Source organism: Sinocyclocheilus rhinocerous, unplaced genomic scaffold, assembly GCF_001515625.1.
Source record: "Sinocyclocheilus rhinocerous isolate Xijiao unplaced genomic scaffold, SAMN03320098_v1.1 scaffold8, whole genome shotgun sequence".
NCBI lineage: Eukaryota > Metazoa > Chordata > Actinopteri > Cypriniformes > Cyprinidae > Sinocyclocheilus > Sinocyclocheilus rhinocerous.
Genome location: NW_015666800.1, coordinates 2,842,063 through 2,861,899, shown reverse-complemented (window position 1 = coordinate 2,861,899; position 19,837 = coordinate 2,842,063). Strand labels below are relative to the sequence as shown.

Here is a 19,837-nt window from a genome sequence, read left to right as displayed (position 1 = left end):
CTGTCCCCATTTGTGGACTCAGGGATTCAGGTTTTTTTTTTTTTTATGACATGTTGGTGTTATATCTTTCATTTGGATGTTACAAGTTGCACTGAGTAAATACAGCTGGATAAAACAAAAACTGTGTCCGTCTTCACTTCAGGCTGCAAAGCAACAAAATGTAATTATTTGAGGGGGGTGATGCTTTCTACACCCACTGTAATTCAATAAAAAAAATAAAATACAAAGATCCAAGACCAAACTTAATATTTAAAACACTCATTGTGGAAACATTACACACACAATTCATTTGAAATTGGTATTTCATGACTGGAAAATATGTTAAACTGTCCTTCATGCATAATTTTAAAGCAATGAGATCCAGCTTATCCAACCACCTAACAGTCATGAGGAAATTACGCTGCTCCAACAACAATGGCATGGATTACACATAGCTATAAAAATTTCGCAAAAAGCTCTGCCAAGATTTTACAAAGGAGGAGCTCGGTGCTTAGAGTGTGGGAACCATCAATGCTGTTCCATGTAAGGCAACTTTGTACAGAAGGAGGACTTTAAATTAACCTTTTTTTAATTATACAAAAATTTTTATAAAAATTTACATAAATATAAAAGGTCCATCTATGTCTTGGGTCCTATAACTAGTAACAGTTTCTTTTAAAATATTTAACCATTTTTAATAACTTTTTGCCACAGTTCAATTTAACTGATCCTACAGTGTGATGAATACTTTTTTAAAGTACAAACAGTCCAAACTTCATGCATTATAATTATAAAAATCAACAATACACTGTTTAAAATTGTCGAAAAAAACAGATGGTTGTAGAGTATAACATGTCACACCAGAAGTTGTCAACTTACCAGCATTATTTTTAAAATTATTTAATCACTTTATAAAGAGCAGCCTAAATAAAATTTGTTGCACTCATTTACAAAATCTAGATTGGAAAATTTTAAAGCAGGCACAACACAAATGTCTGGGTGTAAAATTCAGTTTTTTTTTCCAATTTTGAACATTCATAGTCATATTAGAAATGAAATATGATTGATGCACATGTTCAGTGGTGCATCGTGAGATGTGTCAGAGACGATAACGTAAGAGGAATGCAACCTCAGCTGAGTGGAGCTAAAGCAGGAACAGATGTGGTACGCCCATGTGTTTTATCCCTCATGGCCAAAGCTGCGGCCGTACATTTGTGCCACTAGGCCTAATCTGTAGTCTGCAGACCCTCTGAGCCTGCGTATACCCGCGCTGTACCTCTGCTGCTGTGAATTTTCATAGATAACACTTGTACAGCATGAACAGGCATATCTCACAACTGTTAAAAATTGCTTGGCCACCTCTCAGACGTGCTCTGCCTTCTTAGTTAAAATAAAAATTAAAAAAAATATGTGAAATAAAGCATGTAGCAGCTTGTTTTGTTAATTGATGATCCAGTAACACATAAACACCAGCTACATGTTAAGTTACCAGAATGCTGACGTAAACCCTGAAGTGTATTTGGCAAGCTAAACTCATGCTTTTGAAATGAGGAAAAAGAAAGTGAGAAATGCTGACTTCACAACACCAGACTCATCACCGTTTCCAGCAGGTCTGCTGGTGTCATGTAATGGGAGACAGGGATGGAAACAACAGAGGAAATTTACAATGAAACAGGCCAGATCTGGTGACTAAAATGAAAACTAATGACTAAAGCATTATGATTGCTCCTTATACTGGGAACATGAGCTTCAGTCCTCCAGGGAGTGAACCAGCCTGTCTGCTCTAATGCATCACACCAAATCTATTTTCAATGGGAAATAGCCACAGAGATGAAGAATTCTGCCAAGGCTAAACAGCAGAGTTCACATTATTTTCCCTTCACTAAGCATCCAGTCATGACTAGTTTCACCTTAAAGGGGTCTTCGGATGCAAAATTCACTTTTGTTGTTGTTTGAACATAAATGTGTGTTGGAAGTGTGTGTACACATCCACCCTATAATGATAAAAATCCACCCAGTGTTTTTTTCTTCAAATCCCTATTTTCAAATCCCCTTTCTCAGATCAGGCTGTTCTGAGATTCCTGTCAGAATGACGTAGTTCAGCACAGGCCCCACCCACAATAGTTGATTGACAAGGCTGTCTTACCTTAGACCCGCCCTGAGTGAGCTAAGAGCTGTCCGCCATTGTGTCGACTCCGGTGCAGGGGAAGACAAGAACGTCTCCGATTAAGCGATTGAGGTGTTTTGTTGCTGGATGTAAAAATGAACATAGCAGTCGTCATTTACTCCCAACATCTGAGCCACTGAAGACGCAGAGGATTAACATTACTTTAATTTTTGAAGGGAATGTGCCGATCCCCGATCTGCCTAAATGCGTTTAAGTTCGCGCGAATCATTTGTGATCCAGCTTCATCAACAGAAGAAGTGAGTATAAGGGTTTTTTTATGAATCTTTGCAAATCGCCTTTCCTAATAATGTGCTAGTCAGCCAGTTTCGCGGCTGAAGTTTACAGTCTGCTCATCACCCCAAGGAAGAGAGGGGTGGGGTGAGCAGAGCTCATTAGCATTTAAAGCAACACGGACTAGAATAGCGTGCTGAAAACAGAGCTGATTTTGACAGGGTGAAAAGGGTGTTTTTTACACTACCATTGAGAAATTTTAACCAAAGTATGTTATAGACTTTTCATTAAGACCCTAAAGAATCATATCAACTTGATATGGGCATCCGATGACCCCTTTAACAAACAGCTCTTCTCTAATAAACATCTTTGGAGGAGCCCTTGAAAAGACTGTCAAAGAAGAATGGGGTATATTTGATGGTGTCCGTTTGGTCATTTGATATCCCATTGCATGTGTGTGGCCATGTGACAGAGTCTGTGCGTAACTCCCGGTCTTTGTTTGTCATACAATACAGGATGGACTGGCTTAAAGACACTACAAAGACTAGAGTGAACATCCTCCTGTACAGTAAACACTCATTGCAGCCACTGACCTCTGCTTATGCGCTGCTTCTCACCAGACAAAATCCCCGGCGTGTCAATGATGCTAATGCTCTGCAGAACTTGGTTGGGCATTTGTGAGCAGATGAACCTGACAAGACAGATGGAGAGAGTTCATCACCTCATGTTATCACCGGAAATGCTGGTAGTATCACTACATTTGTCGGTTGACTCATTTGATCTGAGTCATGGGAAAATATAACAGCTGAGACACATTTTCTCTTCAAATTCTTTCAAAGATACGAGAATAAATCTTACCACAATTGGTTACCAAATAAGTGAAAGTCACTTTATAAAAAACAAAAGGAGACTAACAAGCTGTACAATGAACTTCAGATTAAACAGGACTTACTTAAAATAAATAAATGTGTGGTCACATTTACCGTTGCAGAAGCTGTGCTTCATGCATCGCCAAACTACTGACAGTGGAACTTTTTTGCTCACAAAATGTTGCCAATATTTTGTTAATGTGACCTCATATTAACAGAAACAAACAAAAATGCATCCATCCAGAACACAATGCAATCAAGGCCAAAGATAACAAATGAGTTTTAAGGAGGGTTTTAAACATGTTGATTGAGGTGAAGGACCTTTTGGACAGTGGTAAATTACTCCACAACCTTGGGGCAATGACTTTTAAAAAGTACGACACAGACATTCAACAAATGTATAATACATTTATAATGTGACTAAAACTATTGTTTAACTTTATATCTAGAAATCTCCATGTGAGAGAATATTATAGTGATGTTAAGATTGCAATACTGTCTCAAGTGAGTTTGAGGATGTCTTTTTTTTTTTTTTTTTTAAATAAATCCTTAGAGGAAATTGCAACATCTGTAAGCAAACATCACCTGTCAGCTGCAAAGCAGAAGGACATGCTGAGAAATAGAAGAAGCATTCAACCAAGTTTAATTTTCAAGAAAATTACACATGCATTTTTTTTTTCAAAAAAGCCAGTAGATAAAAGTGAGGAGAGATTAAGAAAAAGAAACTGCTGTGCCCAAATGTGCCATCACATGACGCACGACAGGGTCCACAGGAAACAAAGTGCATTGTTTTGAGGTTCCTCTGGAGGAGAGGAGATGTTCTCTGTCAAGTGGTCCTTTGACCTCTACTATGTTCACTGTCAAAGAAGTAATACCCCATTTCCCCTTCACATAAATATCAAGCAAACAGGAAAAAAAACCTTTGTCTAACTGTCTAGGTACTAAAATTAAACATAAAAATGTGTGGAAGCTCATGCAACAGCTATAGTTAACTAAAAGGAGAAGTGACCTTACACAGTTTTGAGACACTTTATTTGAGAAAAATATTTGCCTGTAATAGAAAAGCAGGCTGCGTGGGATGAAAGGAAGAAATGAATGAGCAGCAGAATGAGCTGGGTAGAAAAACATTTTAACCTAATGGAATGTAAAGTGACAACTGCAAAACTACAAAGCAATGTGACATAATGTGTATTTAGTGAATGCATGTTCTTTTGTAAACTTTAATCTGTACTTAGGCCATTCCAGACAAATTTCCTTATCCTATACCACTGCCAGAGCAAGATAACAAGATACAATTTGTTTTGGCAACGGCCTGGGAAAGAGGCATATGTGATATATAATGTAGCGAGTAAGAATATGTGCCCACATCCTTGAATTCCCTGCTGCATGACATATATATGGTGTTATCAATATGGTGTTATCAATTGATTCAGCCCCATTTTACTTTTTTTAGAGGTGTTGAAGTGTTAGTTCACGCAAAAATGGATAAGCCGAAGCTCAAATGTGCTTGTTTCATGCAAAAAACTTTATGTATGTGCCTTGATCAATGTTTATATTCAAATTATAAATTCAAGAAGACTTGGATTAAACCATTTGATTCATATAGATTACTTTTACGATCTCTTTAAAGCATCAAAATTTAGGTGGAAAGGACTTTCAGTAGAGGGAGAGAAATATCTCAGGTTTCATTAAAAATATCTTCATTTGTGTTTCAAAGAACGACAGTCAAAGATGAATGACAGTCTTCAGTTTGAAACAACATGAGGGGTGAGTATTGGTGGCCATTTTCATTTTTGGTTGAACTTCCCTTTTAATATGACAAGATTGAAATCTTTTGAGCAAGCAAAGAGACTCTGAGAAAGAATATGTTTCAGACACTTGATTGAAATACTACAGTCACAATCTTTGAAACTTAAATCTAAAGGGTAGGGATTGGGCTCTTGATATTTACCTGTTTAAGAAGGCATTTCCAAATGCATTGAGTTTGCGGAAAGGTTTCTTGGGGTCCACAACCAAAGCATTTCCAGGAACAATTCCCTCGTTCTCATTATACATTACAGCTATGAATCCATCTGTCGTTGGTTCGGGGCCAATTCGCATCCCCGGAAAATCTTGCTCCAGAAGATACCTGCAGGAGGGAGAGGTTAAGTATTAACAAACCACTACTTAGTGAACTGGAGTGGCATGACTATGTGACAGCACACGCTAACAAAATGTCATGGTTGGGTGAGAATAAAAACTAATGGAATAAATGCTGCAGGGAATTAATTTAAAATGTTACCCAATAGCATTTAGCGTTGAGACACTGTGCAGTTAAATAAACATCCAAGCTGATCAAGGATCAAAGCTAAACAGTGGCACTTAACCCTTGGACGAATGCTAGAATGTAAAAACAGACCTATTCATCAGTCTCACTCTTCCTGTAACTCCCTAGCCATAGCATAGATCCCTAGCACATCCTGCCAGAGGATGAGAAAGTGTCAAAGGTTTCCAAGCAAAGAAACACACATGGCTTGTCATTAAAATCTAACAAAAACATAAGGGAACTATAAATCAGACTGTGCTCATTGTTAAATATGGTTGGATTACTCCTTTGTGCAAATTTTTCATGAAAGAGACAAGAAAAACATTTTTCGAGGGGAGGTGAAAAAAACAATACAAACACGCCTCTAGCACTCAAAAGCCTCTTTCACACAGAGATTCCGGAAAATACATGGATAATGTGTCCCGGGATCATTTGATTTTGGTTCATTCACACTGCCAGTGATTTTCGGGAATCTGTGCATGTTCTCTATTATAGATCAGTGGTTCACACACATCCAATAGAATGTAACACGTATCGTTTCTCTAAGCTGGCGAACAATCAGTGCACATAGTGAGGAGCTGCCTGATCTCTGCTTCATTCCAGTTTGCACATATTTTTTTTTCGTCGTGAACGTTGATCTGCCTTCAAAACTCACGGTAAAAAAATCGCACGATAATCATCACTACGACCCACCCTTTACTGCAGGGGCGGACTTTCCCATTAGGAAAAGGTCGGCGACTGCCTTGGGCCCCCAAAAGCCAAGGGCCCCCTAAAATGCTTTTCATGTACGATTTTCATGATCTGCGTGTCCGCGTTGAACGTGCTTCTTGTGTATCCTACTTGTAGCAAATGAAAATATCATGCATCTGAAGTTGTAATTAAATATTGAGCAACAGTGCGTATTATATGTTTATTGTTTTAAATGCCGCTTACTCTGAGAAGGACCCAAGTAGAGGACGCACACGCAGTTACTTTTTTGGTTTATATAATCCTTAGGTGTGTAAATGTATAATTTCCTTTTCAATATTTTTTTTTTGCTTTGTTTACAGCCATTACCGGGGAAACCACTATATTTTTGATGTTCCAAAAGTACCTCCTACTGGCAGAGAATGAATGTTCATTTTCAATAATCCAGTATGCAGTTTTTGTTCAGACCAATGCAAAAGTCCACCCACATAATCCCGTTTTAAATAAATATATTATAATTTATCATTCTTTTCTGACTCATCCCTTTTCTTAAAAATGGTTTAAAGGCTCAATTTTGAGGTTTACCATTTTATAATTTATTTTATTTTTGTGAAAACCTGTATCTCAACTGTAAATCAATTGCTATTTTGTGGTCTACAACATGAAAGAAAGCCATTATAACATGTACATGAAAAATGTAGAGACATTGGACACAACTATGGGGCAACATTGTCGAGCAGCAAGCATCACAACAACAACAAAAAAAAGGAACCTGAAGGTTGATCTAGGTAAATGTGTGCAAATGTATCTGCCCCTGCTTTACGGCACTGGTCCTGCGTTTTGTTCACACAGGGCCCGTTCCGGGACTGATCCCAGCAATGCTACTAAGTCCCCATCCCGTGATCAGTCCCGGGACATTTTTGCGTTCACACAGAAGGCACTCTGGCAACTTTCCGGGATCAACGTGCTGTGTGACAGGGGCTATATACTTCATTCAACTGGAATACAGTGTTTAAATATCCATAAATTTTAATTATGACCTTATTTTTTACATTATGAATGGCTGATTTAGTATAAGCCAGTTGTAGTTTGAGGAGTTCAACAAGAAACACAGAGCTATTGGATTTTCTCATTCATTCAGAGACTGTCTAGAACAGGACCTGATGAGCAACAGCACAGACATCAAAGCTGGATGGTATTGACCTACAGTGAAAAGCCAGTAAGAAGAATAATGATGCTTTTATGAGTTGTTTGCATACTCTCCAGCCTTCTGCATCTCTTCACAGATGAATGTGAGCTGACATAAGCTGTTTTTACACACCCCCTTGGCCAGGGTTTGCAGCCACCACAAAGAGATGACTGTACTGAACTTCACACGTGTACATGCTGTTCTTTGAGAAATTAAATACAAATAAAATAAATACATGAAAAATAAACAATAATAAAAAAAGTCTCAATAAAAATACTTGTGTCTAATAATATTATAATAATTTTGCAATGCGTTTCATGACTTACTAGACATTACAATTCATTCAAGTTAAGAACGCTTACAGAAAAGTATACTACTTCGTGTTTTGTTGCCTCGCACCTATCTGTCAAAGCCATGCATTACCGTATGAAAGTGGTCTTCCCTGTGGAATACTGTCCGACCAGCAGGACCATAGGTTTGTTCTGGAAGTCCGCATCCTCCAGCGCCGGTGAGTGGAAGTCATGGAAAAGGTAGGTCTCCTCCAAAGGCAGAAGTTTTTTAGCATAAAGACTCTGAAGTCCTTCAGTCACCGTTTGAAACATGTCTCCCTCCTTGTTCCTTCCACCCTGTTCCTTATTTACCCAAGTGAACATGTTGCCGTTCCTCGCAGAGCTCTTTTATACGTGATGCAACCTTAGTTCCCTTTTTATACTTGAGGAATTTAAAACTGTCCCAGTGTTGTTGTTTTTTGTTTTGTTTTGTTTGTTTGTTGTAGTATTGACACTACCCCGTCTACTGGCCTCTGCGCGGACTGTCCAGCTGTGTGTCGCCGTGACCTCACCTGTATCCTTTTATGTGGCGCGCTCTTTCTCACGACGCTGGTTTGAATATTCATGAGCTGGAGTGACGCACTGGTTTCACACTGGAGAGCTCCCGCTGGCCGCTGCTGAGGGCGGGTTGTTAGGGTGGGGTGGTTAGGGAGCAGTGATTCTGTAGGCACTGGCACTGCTGACTGCTAGTTCTTTTCAGTGAAAAAGAGAAGGGTAGGAACAAAGTAGCTGACATGGCGAGAACCGAAATCCGCATTTTGAGAAATGAAATCCTTGAAATGAAATCATCCCGCAGTACATAAATATAAACCTAATTTAAATTGTTTGACAAAGCGCCGCAGGATATTTTAAAGAACGTTTAAAGAAGCATTTTAAACCAAATTTTGACAAAGCAGATACACGTATTAACAGTATATACGTTTTGTATAGCTCCTGCTTATGGGGTTTCACTGTGACCGAAATTCCCCGTTAGCTCATCCCGTCAGACAGTGGGCAGTCATGCTTGTACATTTACGACACCTAGTGGTCAGCAATGAATTAACAGTATGTTATTGTTGTCCCTAATTGTTCAGCTAGGATGGGTCTAAATAATTACTTTTTAAAACGAAATGAAAATGGAAATGAAATAATATATATATATTGAATTTATTTTATTTTCTTAAATGTGTATTTATAGAGTTTTAGCTTTTAGTTTTAATTACTTTTTCTTATTTGTAAGTCGCTTTGGATAAAAGCGTCTGCTAAATGACTAAAAGTAAAAGTAAAGTAAAAGTAAAACTCTAAATGGTTTATTTCCAATTCAAAGGCTACCAAAGTTTCTTAAAAAAATTCTTAATGTTTTAATTAGGTGTAAATTATTGTTTAGACCTCTCACATATAAACCTCTTATTTTTGTTATTGGTGCCAGGTATTAATTATAGATATTAATCCTGAGAATTAATACATTTAAATGATTATTATTATTAAGTGTAGCAGTATCTCAAGACAAAAAAGCTACTTTTTGTCCAATAGGAAATAGGTATTACTGTTATTGACCTGACATCAGGTGAAAAAAAAATCAATATTTTTGTATAATGGTATTAGTTTGTGAGAAAAAAACAGTTCTAAATTGATACTTTTTCTAGCAAAACATTTGCTTAACTGCACACTGAGGAATAAAAGCAGTCACATAGTCTAGTAAGGTAGGTTTCAGTTCCCCTCAGGTCCAAAAAAAAAGTACTTCAACTTGACATCCATAAAAACAGAATTCAGAATGTTTTCCAACAATTTTATATTGATATATTTATACATATATTACACATTCAAACAATACTTGTGCAAAAACCATCCCTACCATGAAAAATGATCTGGATTATTGTATGTGTCTCTAGCAGCATGGCTGGAGGCATAAAGGCATTATTTTAGACTGTTTTAAAAAATAAAATACAAAACACAAAAGGACAATAGATTCTGATGCATAGCATCTATTAATTAGAACATTACAAAAAATAATGTGTCAAAGTGGTAAACGCAGAAAAGGTTAAGTCATGTAAGAATAGGTTTTACATGCATAAAAACTGAGGTTTTGCTTTTTAGACAATGGAACCCTTGCAGGGTCACTGTTTAGTGCCAATGTAGTCCTTCATGAATGCTCAATGTAGTCCTTCATGAATGCTCTATAGTCAGGTCCTTTATAACGACTACACAGAAACACGTCCACCTCTGCCCGCACAAACAAGACTTTCTAATCACAAAATTCCACTCCACATCAACTGTCCATCAACAAACCACTACAACACAACAGATGTCAGTTCAATATTTGCATATTGTACAAAACCACCAAAAAAAAAACACCAATACAAAGCTTGTCATGATTACCAAACATGAAGGACAACCAGTATGAGAGATGACCATTAGCCTCAAATGCATTCATACTCATTAAAGGCTAACATGATGATGAGTGTAAACAGCTTTCTTTTACTTTGGGCTGGATGTTAGTCAACCAACACATCATCGAGGCATCATTCACTTCAATTTCACCTCGTCCTGTAGATCCAGAGACATTCACATTCTCTTGGTTGATTAGAGTTGACGTATTACTCTTCACTGCATCTTAGATGTAGTGACATGGGAGATTTCATCTGCTCAAACCTCCTGCAAAAGGCCGAAACTATCTAGCCTAGCAAGGCACTGTTGTTTCCCGAAGAGCGCACCATCTCACGAGCACAAGCTGACGGCTCGGACTGTTATAAACCCAAACTTGTCCTGAGTTCTGCCTCTCTCAGCCCTGCTCTTCGAAGTCTTGACTGAGAGGGCTACGTAACTTGATATTATCTGGACCCAGTGAAGCTGAATTCAAGGGTCCGGGAGGTCAGAGGTGTCTACAGTCACCTTGATGAAGATGGTGTCGTCTTTGATGTAGGTTCCGTTCTCCAGGACAGTCTGAGCCACAAAGAGTGGACAGCCCGAGGCGATGTTCATTTCAACATTGGGCCGGCGAAAGCTACTGCTATTGGGGTCTGGTTTGAAGGCATCACCCAAGTGTTTCCGTGCTGGCCCCTGGTCCATTAACATTAATGTTACTTTCTGTTTGAACGGCCATGGCAGCAAGGCGTCATATTCCCCGCGCATGACCACGAAAAAGAGCGAGAGATGTGTGCCTTTACCCATTCCGTCCCCATTGAGATAGATGCGGGCACACATCTTGTAGCCGAAATAGCCCGTGTAGAAGGGCTGGCTGTAGAGCGAGAGGGCTTTGGAGGCCACGGCTTCTAGTTTCCGTCTTTTGTAGTCACGGATCTTCCAAATGAGTGTACCGTTGAAGCTGGCCGTCTCCAACACCTGCAGCTTCAGGTCCATCTCTGCCAGGCGGATGTCATGGACACTCATCGTATCATCGTGACGTGAGAGCTGCTGCTCTAAGGAGCCTGGTGACAGTATTGAAATGTGTTAAAAAGAAATGTTGTGAACACACACAAGTACTTGGTATAATGCATAATAATTCAGGTGTATATGAAATTTTCTCACCCAGGGTGTGAGAACCAGGACTGGAACCAACACGACCCGAATCGAGAGAAGCTACAACTGAACGCATGCTCTCCACGGACGCTCTCAGAGCCTCCACCTCCTCCCTCATAGCTCGCAGAGGACGAAGCTCCCGCAGCTCCATTTCAACCTCAAGCAGTTTCTCTGAGTGAGTGCTCATCAACATCTACATACATAAACACACACAAACATTTAGAGAACTTCTTGAAGTTTTAATCACAGATTGTAATATTTCACAGCTGAGTCTCTGTGTTTTTAAGATCTAAGTTTGGCCAAAAAGGGGGGGGTTAAAATTTTGATTTAAAGTCAAATCTTGATGCATTTATTTTGAACATGAAAATACATTAATAATGTAACTACAATGTATAAATATTTAATAAATCGTATAGTACATATCTTACCACTCAAAAGTTTGGTGTCTGAAAGATTTTTAATATATTTTTTTTAAGTTTCTTATGCTCAATACGTCTCCATTTATTTGATCAAAATTACAGTAAAAACAGTAATGTTGTGAATTTTTATTGTGGCTATAAAATAATCGTTTTCCATTTTAATATATATCAAAAAGTAATTTATTTCTGTGATGGTCAGGCTGAATTTCCAGCAGCCATTACTCCAGTCTTCAATGTCACAATCGTTCAGAAATCATTATGCTGATTTTAATAAGAAACACTGATTATTATTATCAATGTTGAAAACAGTTGTGCTGCTTTATAATTTTGTGGAAACCGTAATAAATTTTTTTAGCATTACTTGAAGGTTCAAAAGAACATAATTTATTAGAAATAGAAATCTTTCTTAACATTCTAAATGTTTTTGCTGTCACTTTTAATCAATTTAATGTGTTCTTGCTGGATAAAAGTATTAATTTCTTAAAGAAAAAATTACTTAATATATAAAAACCCCAATTTTTGACCAGTAGTGTTTATTTTTGTAATTTCTTCTTTGACTCACAGAAATTTGTTTTGCATTGAGGTTCTACATAGTCACTGTCATCAAACAACAAACAGAAAAACATGGAACAATATATAGTGGGGTCCAAAAGTCTAAGATCACTGTTGTTGTTTTTTTTATTATTAATTAATTAATCATTTAAAAAAAAAACAATAATGGAAAAAAATTGAAATTTATGAAAATTATATAGTGGGGTCCAAAAGTCTAAGATCACTGTTGTTGTTTTTTTTATTATTAATTAATTAATAATAAAAATAAAAAAAACAATAATGGAAAAAAATTGAAATTTATGAAAATCACATCTACTGTACCAGCATAACAATTTGAGTAAAATGTTGAACTGAAACGTGGATATGAATTTCAGAATTTTTAGTATTTGGTATGTCCTCATTTTGCTGAACATTTAAAAAATGTTCCAAAGAGTATCTTCAATAAAAGCAAATAATCTAACAACCTTTTATACAAAGTTTAAAGGGACCTATCCCTTTTGTATAAAACATGTTAAATGTCACACATTCACTAATTTGTTTAATAATTAATGTTTCTTATTCACAGAATAATGTTTCTTTCTTTCAATTATTCAAAATCCAAAAGCTTTCATTTTTTCCAGGTTTAATTTTCAATGTGGTCTCAGACTTTGAGCCCACTGTAGAAGGCATGTCACAAAGCAAAGGCATTAAAACATAAAAGCATGTGTAAGACTGAAGTATTGCACAGTACAGCACAGCAGACTTGCGTCACTTTATGCAAAGTAGAAGTTATTTTTAGCTTCACCAAATGACTCAAAAGAAAATAAAACCACTGCTTGGTCACGGCTCTCACCTGCACACTGACAACCTTCTGTTCCAGCTGTCTGATCTTTTCTCTCATCTCCTCATTCTGAGTCTCAACCTCTCCAAGACGACTGCTGAGGCTGGGCAGAACTTTATAACGCTCCATCAGCTCGCTCTTAACATCCTCTACCTACACACACACAGATTGATCAGTGTATGTGTTTAATCTGACTACATGTATGTACATATGAACAGGAAAAAGCATATTCATTTTCACACCGAAAACAACCCTTTCTAGTTTCTGACATGTTAAATATAAATGTCTATAAATGTCTACCTTGGCCTCTAGTGTGGTGTTTCTGACCACCATCATTCTCAGGTGCTCAGACGCAAAACTGGACTCATGTTCCCTCATCTCTTGATTCAGCCCCTTTAAAATAATCAGATGCATATTAGTAAACAACTAGACAAAAATATTTTCCATATATATTTCTACATTTAAATTTATCTACATATTTTAATCAACATTGAAGCGCTTCACTACTGTAATGTTAGTACATTTCAAATGTCCTTTAAATCAATATCTGCTCAGGAATATCACCTTAAAGGAGCATCCGTAGCGAATAAAGGAGCAGGTCACCTGGGCCTTTGGACAGTCATGCTGATGAATGGATAGCTATAGGAGACACATCCAACTCATAAATACATCACAATTCATCTGCCTTTTTCATTCATTTATAATTGAATTCATTGTTCATGCATTTAAAAGCAAACACACACAAGTTAGTAAATCAAAAGTAATGCTCAGTGCACTCCAAGCCTACCTCACTTCTTAGAATGGAAGAAAACGAGCACTGATTAGGGCATGCTATAGGAAATGCAGGACAGACTGTATCTTTGTGTTTCTGTAAAGAGAGACGACTGCTAGACTGAAATGCACTAAAAAATACTGCATACTGACACTTTCACGGTTCGAGATGCTAACAGTTAAAAAAACTGTGTGGGGTAATAATGACAGGATCAACCAGGCGGAAAAACAGAAAGCGATCTTGAAGTGAAAACACACATCGATCATTCTCTAAATGACAGTCAACATAACGGGAGATTCCCCTAAGTTCCTTGTACAAATGTGAAACTCAAAGGTCATGGGACATTAATGACAGAACACAAGGGGAATACTTCTCATAGAGGAACTGAGACGTCCACTAATTCCAATCCAGGAAAAAAAAAAACTCAATGATAACTGAAAAAAAGATCTCATGAATTTCTAAGTACTTTCCATTAGATTTCAGGTCCTTTTTATGGGAACTGGGGGATTTTGGGTAATGCGTGTTACCTGTAACTCAGTGAGGGCCATCTTGTGATTGCAGAATTCACAGGTTATCTCTCTGTGTTTGCATTTGCGGCTCAAGTGCTCAGACATGTCTTTCCTTATCATCTTCTCCTTACACTTTCCCAAGGGGCACGGCACCTCGAAGTACGGACAAACTTCCAAATGGTCCTGTTCAAAAGAGAGAGACAAATCTGAATTTTATCTTTACCTAAAAATAACACACATGGCATATAATCTATGAATGAAACTACATTCGCCATTCTCACACTTATAAAATGATGTGCAAGTTAGTTTAAGTCTAGGCTCACATTTCTCAGCGCTCGAGGCAGGTTCTAGTCAGGAGGAATTTAACATATGATATGTAGACTATTGTGTCTAAGAATCATATGACTTACCATGACCTGCTGTAAACTCATTTGTTCTTTACATCCATTTTTCTCACTTCGGCAGTAGACCTTCAGAGCCATAATTTCCCTATTGCAGCAAACATCCCGGAATATCTAACATCATAAGAAAGAAAGAAAAAAAACATCTGTTACAGGGCCTGCATAACAGAGATGTGTTGTGTGCCTGTTATATGGCCCACATTACTTTCACTTGGAGCTGTGTGAGTGAGATTTAATATGTAACGGAGTGGGTGTGTCCTTGTAGGTTTTGGCTTCACTTTCTTACCTTATCTTCAAAAAGTGGTTCTACATCAGCTGGACAAACTGGGTTAGGCTTACTGAAAAAAAGTCAAATCCAACTATAAGCAAATTGTATCCATAATTCAAATGACCTACATTTTGAAATAAAAACAACGGGAATACCCCAAGATTTATTTGCAATGCTATTTAGATCAGTACTTCTGAACCTTTTTGACTTCAAGGCCCCCTATCGTCTACAACAACATTCAAAGGCCCCATGACTTTTCCAGTTGTTTGTGATTTACTGAATAAGGATTAAGGATAAGAATTTTAAAAATAGTTTTTTACTCACAATTTCAAAGTTGATCATAACTAGAAAAATTTATATTCATTATAAACACGCACATGGTGTTTTAATAGTTTTATTAATTTACATGACTTTTCCAGGCCTAGAAATCACACTTTAAAAATTAGGCTACCTCGTCAATTCAGGTTTTTCAAGACGATATAAACCCTGGTTCTTCAAAGAAAAGAAAAAGATAGAAAACATTTGTTATGGGAGTGAATTCAAATAAGAAGTATATAAATTTTTTGCTTACTTTAATTTTTGTTTTGTCTTTAAATTTTTTTTAAGTCATTTTAAGGCCTCTGTGGAGGTTTGCTAGTTGAGAACCCCTGATTTCAATCATATTTAGCAAACTTGGCCCACTGTGCACCTGGCAATAACATGCATTTTGGGCAAACAGATCACTAGGCCTGTCACGAATCACGATAACAACTTTTTGTTGTGCGATATATTGCCCCAGAAATAATTGCGATAAGCGATATTATTGTCATTTAAAAGACCATTTTATGCCACTGAATATATGATCATAATGTAACAGCATAATAATGCAAGAAGGCCTACACACTTCCAAATGACAACAAACTTTTAATTTTTAAGAATATTTAGAAATTATTGAGGTCATGTACATATATTGCGCGATAAGTTGATATATTGATTATTGCGACAGGCCTACAGATCACAATCGAACATCTCTTAACCATATTAAAATCCAGGTGTAAATGCACCCAAGACACAGTGTGGTCCCATTCAAATCAATGAAACAACATTTGGAGGTGATGAGGAATGTTTTCTGGCCCTATTTGATGATGGGGTTTTTTTATTCTGCTCTCACAATGGGAAAATAACCTTTCAATTTTGTCACCTGATTTGTCATCCGACCTCTCATTAATTATTGCACTGAACTACACGACTATTATTCCAAAATCACACATTATCTCTCTGTCTCTGTCTAAAAGACTTCAAAATGTCTTTTTTTCTCTTTAACCCCTACTAGCCTCTGGCATAAATGACATACTTTTCACATTGGAGGTTGTTTTGACAACAACAAAAAAAAGAAAAAAAATATTAATGGCATTTTCCATTTTTACGCAGGTTAGTACTATCAAATCCCCACTGTTGGAGACGCATTGGAATGGAAGGTGTAAATGCAATCCAGCTCAAGAATATCCAGACACTATCTAGATAAGAAATATGTTGGAACAGTATGTTGGAAGCTTTATGCTAATAAATATCTAAAATTGCTTGGCTTATTCCTTGGCTTGTGATACTGCAGTTTCTTTATTATTACAGCATTCGTATGAAGCTCACTAATGAACCGTGGCCCACCTGAGCAAGTCTGTGATGCAGCTCTCGCAGAAGCGATGTCCACACTCAGTTTGCCGAGGGTTACAGAGCACTAGCCTGCAAGACTCGCAGCAATACTTGGCCTCAGGTGTCGTGACAAAGCGGTCCCTGAAGCCACCATGAACGGGTAAGAAGCCCGGCTCGTGCCTGGACCGCTGGGCCATGGAGGGCATGGCAAGAGATGGAGGACGCTGCAGCAGGGCAATCTGCTGTTCCACATTACGCCCTGCGGACATGACCTGAAGAAAAACAGACAGATTAGGATCTTAAAGGGGTTATATGATGCGATTTCATTTTTTCCTTTCTCTTTAGAGTGTTACAAGCTCTTGGTGCATAAAGAAGATCAGTAAAGTTGCAAAGACTAAAGTCTCAAATCCAAAGAGATATTCTTTATAAAAGTTAAGAGTTAGCCACACCTACCTAAAACGGCTCGTTCGAACACGCCCCCACATGTTTTGTAAAAATCGACGCGTTTCAAAAAGGCGGGGCATAGAGGAGAAACAATAATGTACAGTATGTGGAAAATAATGTGTTTTTTTAACTTTAAACCGCATAAACACATTTCATTACACCAAATACACAAAATAATGTTCTTTTTAGCAGCATCATATGACCCCTTTAACTGTAAACCCATAACATGTACACGAGAAAAACTGAAATGCTGAACATCTTAGTTACAGAAAAAGTTCACAATGACTTCCAAAAACACGACATACTGAAAGACGAAAGAGGATAGTCTACTGTCATCTTTGGCACATTAAATTATTTCTTGTCCAGACTGAAGCTGTCAATAATTCTGTATTGTCTGGGAAACATTACTGAAACTAAAATGGAATGGGCTGTTGTCTGATTGAATCCAGAACCCCTTGGCAAACACAAATTTGTGGTCGCTTCACTGCCATTGTTTCAAGAACACAAGTGCGTTTAGTAGCAATACTGTATTACTGTTCAAACCTTATTAAGTCAGAAGAGTTTGATGGATTTAAGGCATGACTACCTGAAGCCCTCAAAAGCATTTGGACACTTAAGACACACTTAAAATGTCAACAACACATCAAACCAAATGGCATCTGCAACAAATGACGCTTGACTTTCAGTTGTCTTACTTCACTCTTGTAATTACTTTTACTAGTCCCAAGGTGATTTTACTGGATGAATGAGTCAGTTCCTCTCAAGTTCACACAGGTGTCCTACTAGAGAAACCACCGGTATAGTTCATCACATTAGCTGTGGAAATTTGTGGAAATGCTTGAAATTAGCTTTGCAGACAAATATAAATTGCCTATGTAAAAAAATAAAATAAAAAATTTTTTTATAAAATAATAATAACAATAAATGCAAGTGCACAGCATATATAGGAACTCCTTCAAATATACCTTTACATTGCTGTGGAATATAAATTCTACCATTCAAAAGTTTGGGGTCAGTAACATTTTTTTATGAAGTCAATGCTTTTATTTGAGGACACATTAAATTGATCAAAAGTAACAGTTCAAAGAAATGCTGTTCTTTTAAAATTTCTGTTAAAAGAATCCTGAGAGAAAAAAAAATCTATCACCGTTTCCAGAAAAATATTAAGCTGCACAACTGTTTTTAACATTGATAATAAGAAATGGCTGCTAAAGCATTCATCTTTGACAGAAATAAATTTAAAAAAGGAATAACATCACAGGAATAAAATGTAAAAAAAAAAAAATTATAAAAAAAATTATTATTATTTTTTTTTTATTGTTTTATCATTAGTGATACACCAAAAATACAATTCTGGCCTATACTGTTAAGTTGATAATAAATGTCAAGTCAATAAACAGCCCACAAAAAATGTTCACAATTAAACATTTAATATAAAAGTAAATTTAAAAAAATCAGTAATATCCCTACTCACCATGAATCATTGTTCTACACTATAAATAATTATCAATTTTTTAAATAAAAAGTATATTTGTCTATCCACCTTTACAAAAACAGTATTTCTGATACAAAACCAAATTATTATAAAATGATGTCAGCATTTTCATTTCAAAATTTCTTATGAAAAACATGACGGCAAAGTAAGCCATGGCTGTATCATCTTGACTGTGCGTAAGTGACGAGGGCGTCGTGAGACCTATTAACCTCTTAAATGCCGTCTGACATCACAACGGCTTGACTTCTGCCTCTCTGCCTGTTTCACATCTCAAGCCGATGTCAGACAGATAGAAGTTAGTCATCTCCTCTTACATTTTCATATTCTAATGCCTGCCACCGAGGCAACATTGTGCTTAAACATTGTGCTTAAATCAACTCAGCCACATCAACAGCTCCTGACCGGCAGCTCTCAAGACTGGGAAATCCCTTCATAACAGGCATAGCTCTCTAGCTCTAATAATATCTCCCCTATGAGCCAGCTACACACTAACCGCACATGCAGGAAGGTCCCGGCTCCATTGCTGAACGCTGTTAGAATTCCTTTAAGCAGAGGATACCACAGTTATTCAACAAGAGTGACTGGTACCCACCGCACATGCCTCTTCTCTGAAATTGAAATTATAGCTATTTATGGTGCATTTTTATGAAGGTAGGTAAACCTCGCAAAAAAAAATTTTTTCAATTGGGAAGTTAGAGCTCAGTTATAGATCACTTGAAATGGTTTGGTCTAGCTTCCAGTGACAAACAACTGCTCTTAATGAAAAACATTATTACTGTTGTTTGCCAAGGCATATTCGAGGTATGCAACTCATTCCCACACAGACTGTACTACGAACAAAAACGGTACCTCAAATTGTGAAGCTTGTTGAGGAGAAGTGTGCTACTACTTTTTAAACCAATCAGCTTGATGATTTATGACTGGTGAATGACAAAATGGCTGAAAAATCCCATTAACTTACATTGAAAAATAGACTCAAACGTTTACTTGCACCAGTAAGATTAATAACATTTTTATTTTCAATTACAATTATGGCTTCCAAAAATTATGAACAAAATGATAAAACACATTACTTTTTTCTATTATGGTCCTGTTTTGTCAAACATACTGATTATATACTTTATATGCCCAAAATATTTGTAAATATATTAAATAATTTTTTAGTATTTAAAATATATATATAAATATAAGTTTTTCATTTGCAATTTTATTCTCACTTTATTTTCATTTATTACTGTTGTATTATTTATTTAAATGTGTGTGTGTATATATAT

The 19,837-nt window shown here is 36.9% G+C and overlaps 2 protein-coding genes across 4 annotated transcripts in view; both read right to left on the bottom strand.

Annotated features, from left to right (window-relative positions):
* The window catches only part of LOC107733091 (EH domain-containing protein 4-like), a 17,766-nt gene extending 9,528 nt beyond the window's left edge, over positions 1–8,238 (bottom strand). The window contains exons 1-3 of the mRNA XM_016544584.1: positions 7,851–8,238; positions 5,198–5,374; positions 2,971–3,068 (exon numbers count right to left, since the gene is read on the bottom strand). Coding sequence (XP_016400070.1) covers positions 2,971–3,068; positions 5,198–5,374; positions 7,851–8,080 — 505 coding nt within the window. The 5' untranslated portion in view covers positions 8,081–8,238. The remainder of the gene's footprint in view (positions 1–2,970; positions 3,069–5,197; positions 5,375–7,850) is intronic.
* The window catches only part of LOC107733154 (TNF receptor-associated factor 3-like), a 32,441-nt gene that overhangs the window by 6,482 nt on the left and 6,122 nt on the right, over positions 1–19,837 (bottom strand). The window contains exons 2-12 of one of the 3 annotated variants that reach the window (XR_001638951.1): positions 16,640–16,896; positions 15,014–15,065; positions 14,737–14,841; positions 14,345–14,509; positions 13,833–13,913; positions 13,610–13,684; positions 13,346–13,438; positions 13,058–13,198; positions 11,264–11,447; positions 9,570–11,163; positions 3,668–3,672 (exon numbers count right to left, since the gene is read on the bottom strand). Coding sequence is in view for 2 of the 3 variants with exons in the window: in XM_016544682.1 (XP_016400168.1) it covers positions 10,592–11,163; positions 11,264–11,447; positions 13,058–13,198; positions 13,346–13,438; positions 13,610–13,684; positions 13,833–13,913; positions 14,345–14,509; positions 14,737–14,841; positions 15,014–15,065; positions 16,640–16,893 (1,722 nt within the window). In the remaining variant the exon portion in view is untranslated. Of the gene's footprint in view, positions 1–3,667; positions 3,673–9,510; positions 11,164–11,263; positions 11,448–13,057; positions 13,199–13,345; positions 13,439–13,609; positions 13,685–13,832; positions 13,914–14,344; positions 14,510–14,736; positions 14,842–15,013; positions 15,066–16,639; positions 16,897–19,837 lie in introns of those variants that run through there. The other 2 variants (XM_016544682.1, XM_016544683.1) reach the window with 2 other exon arrangements.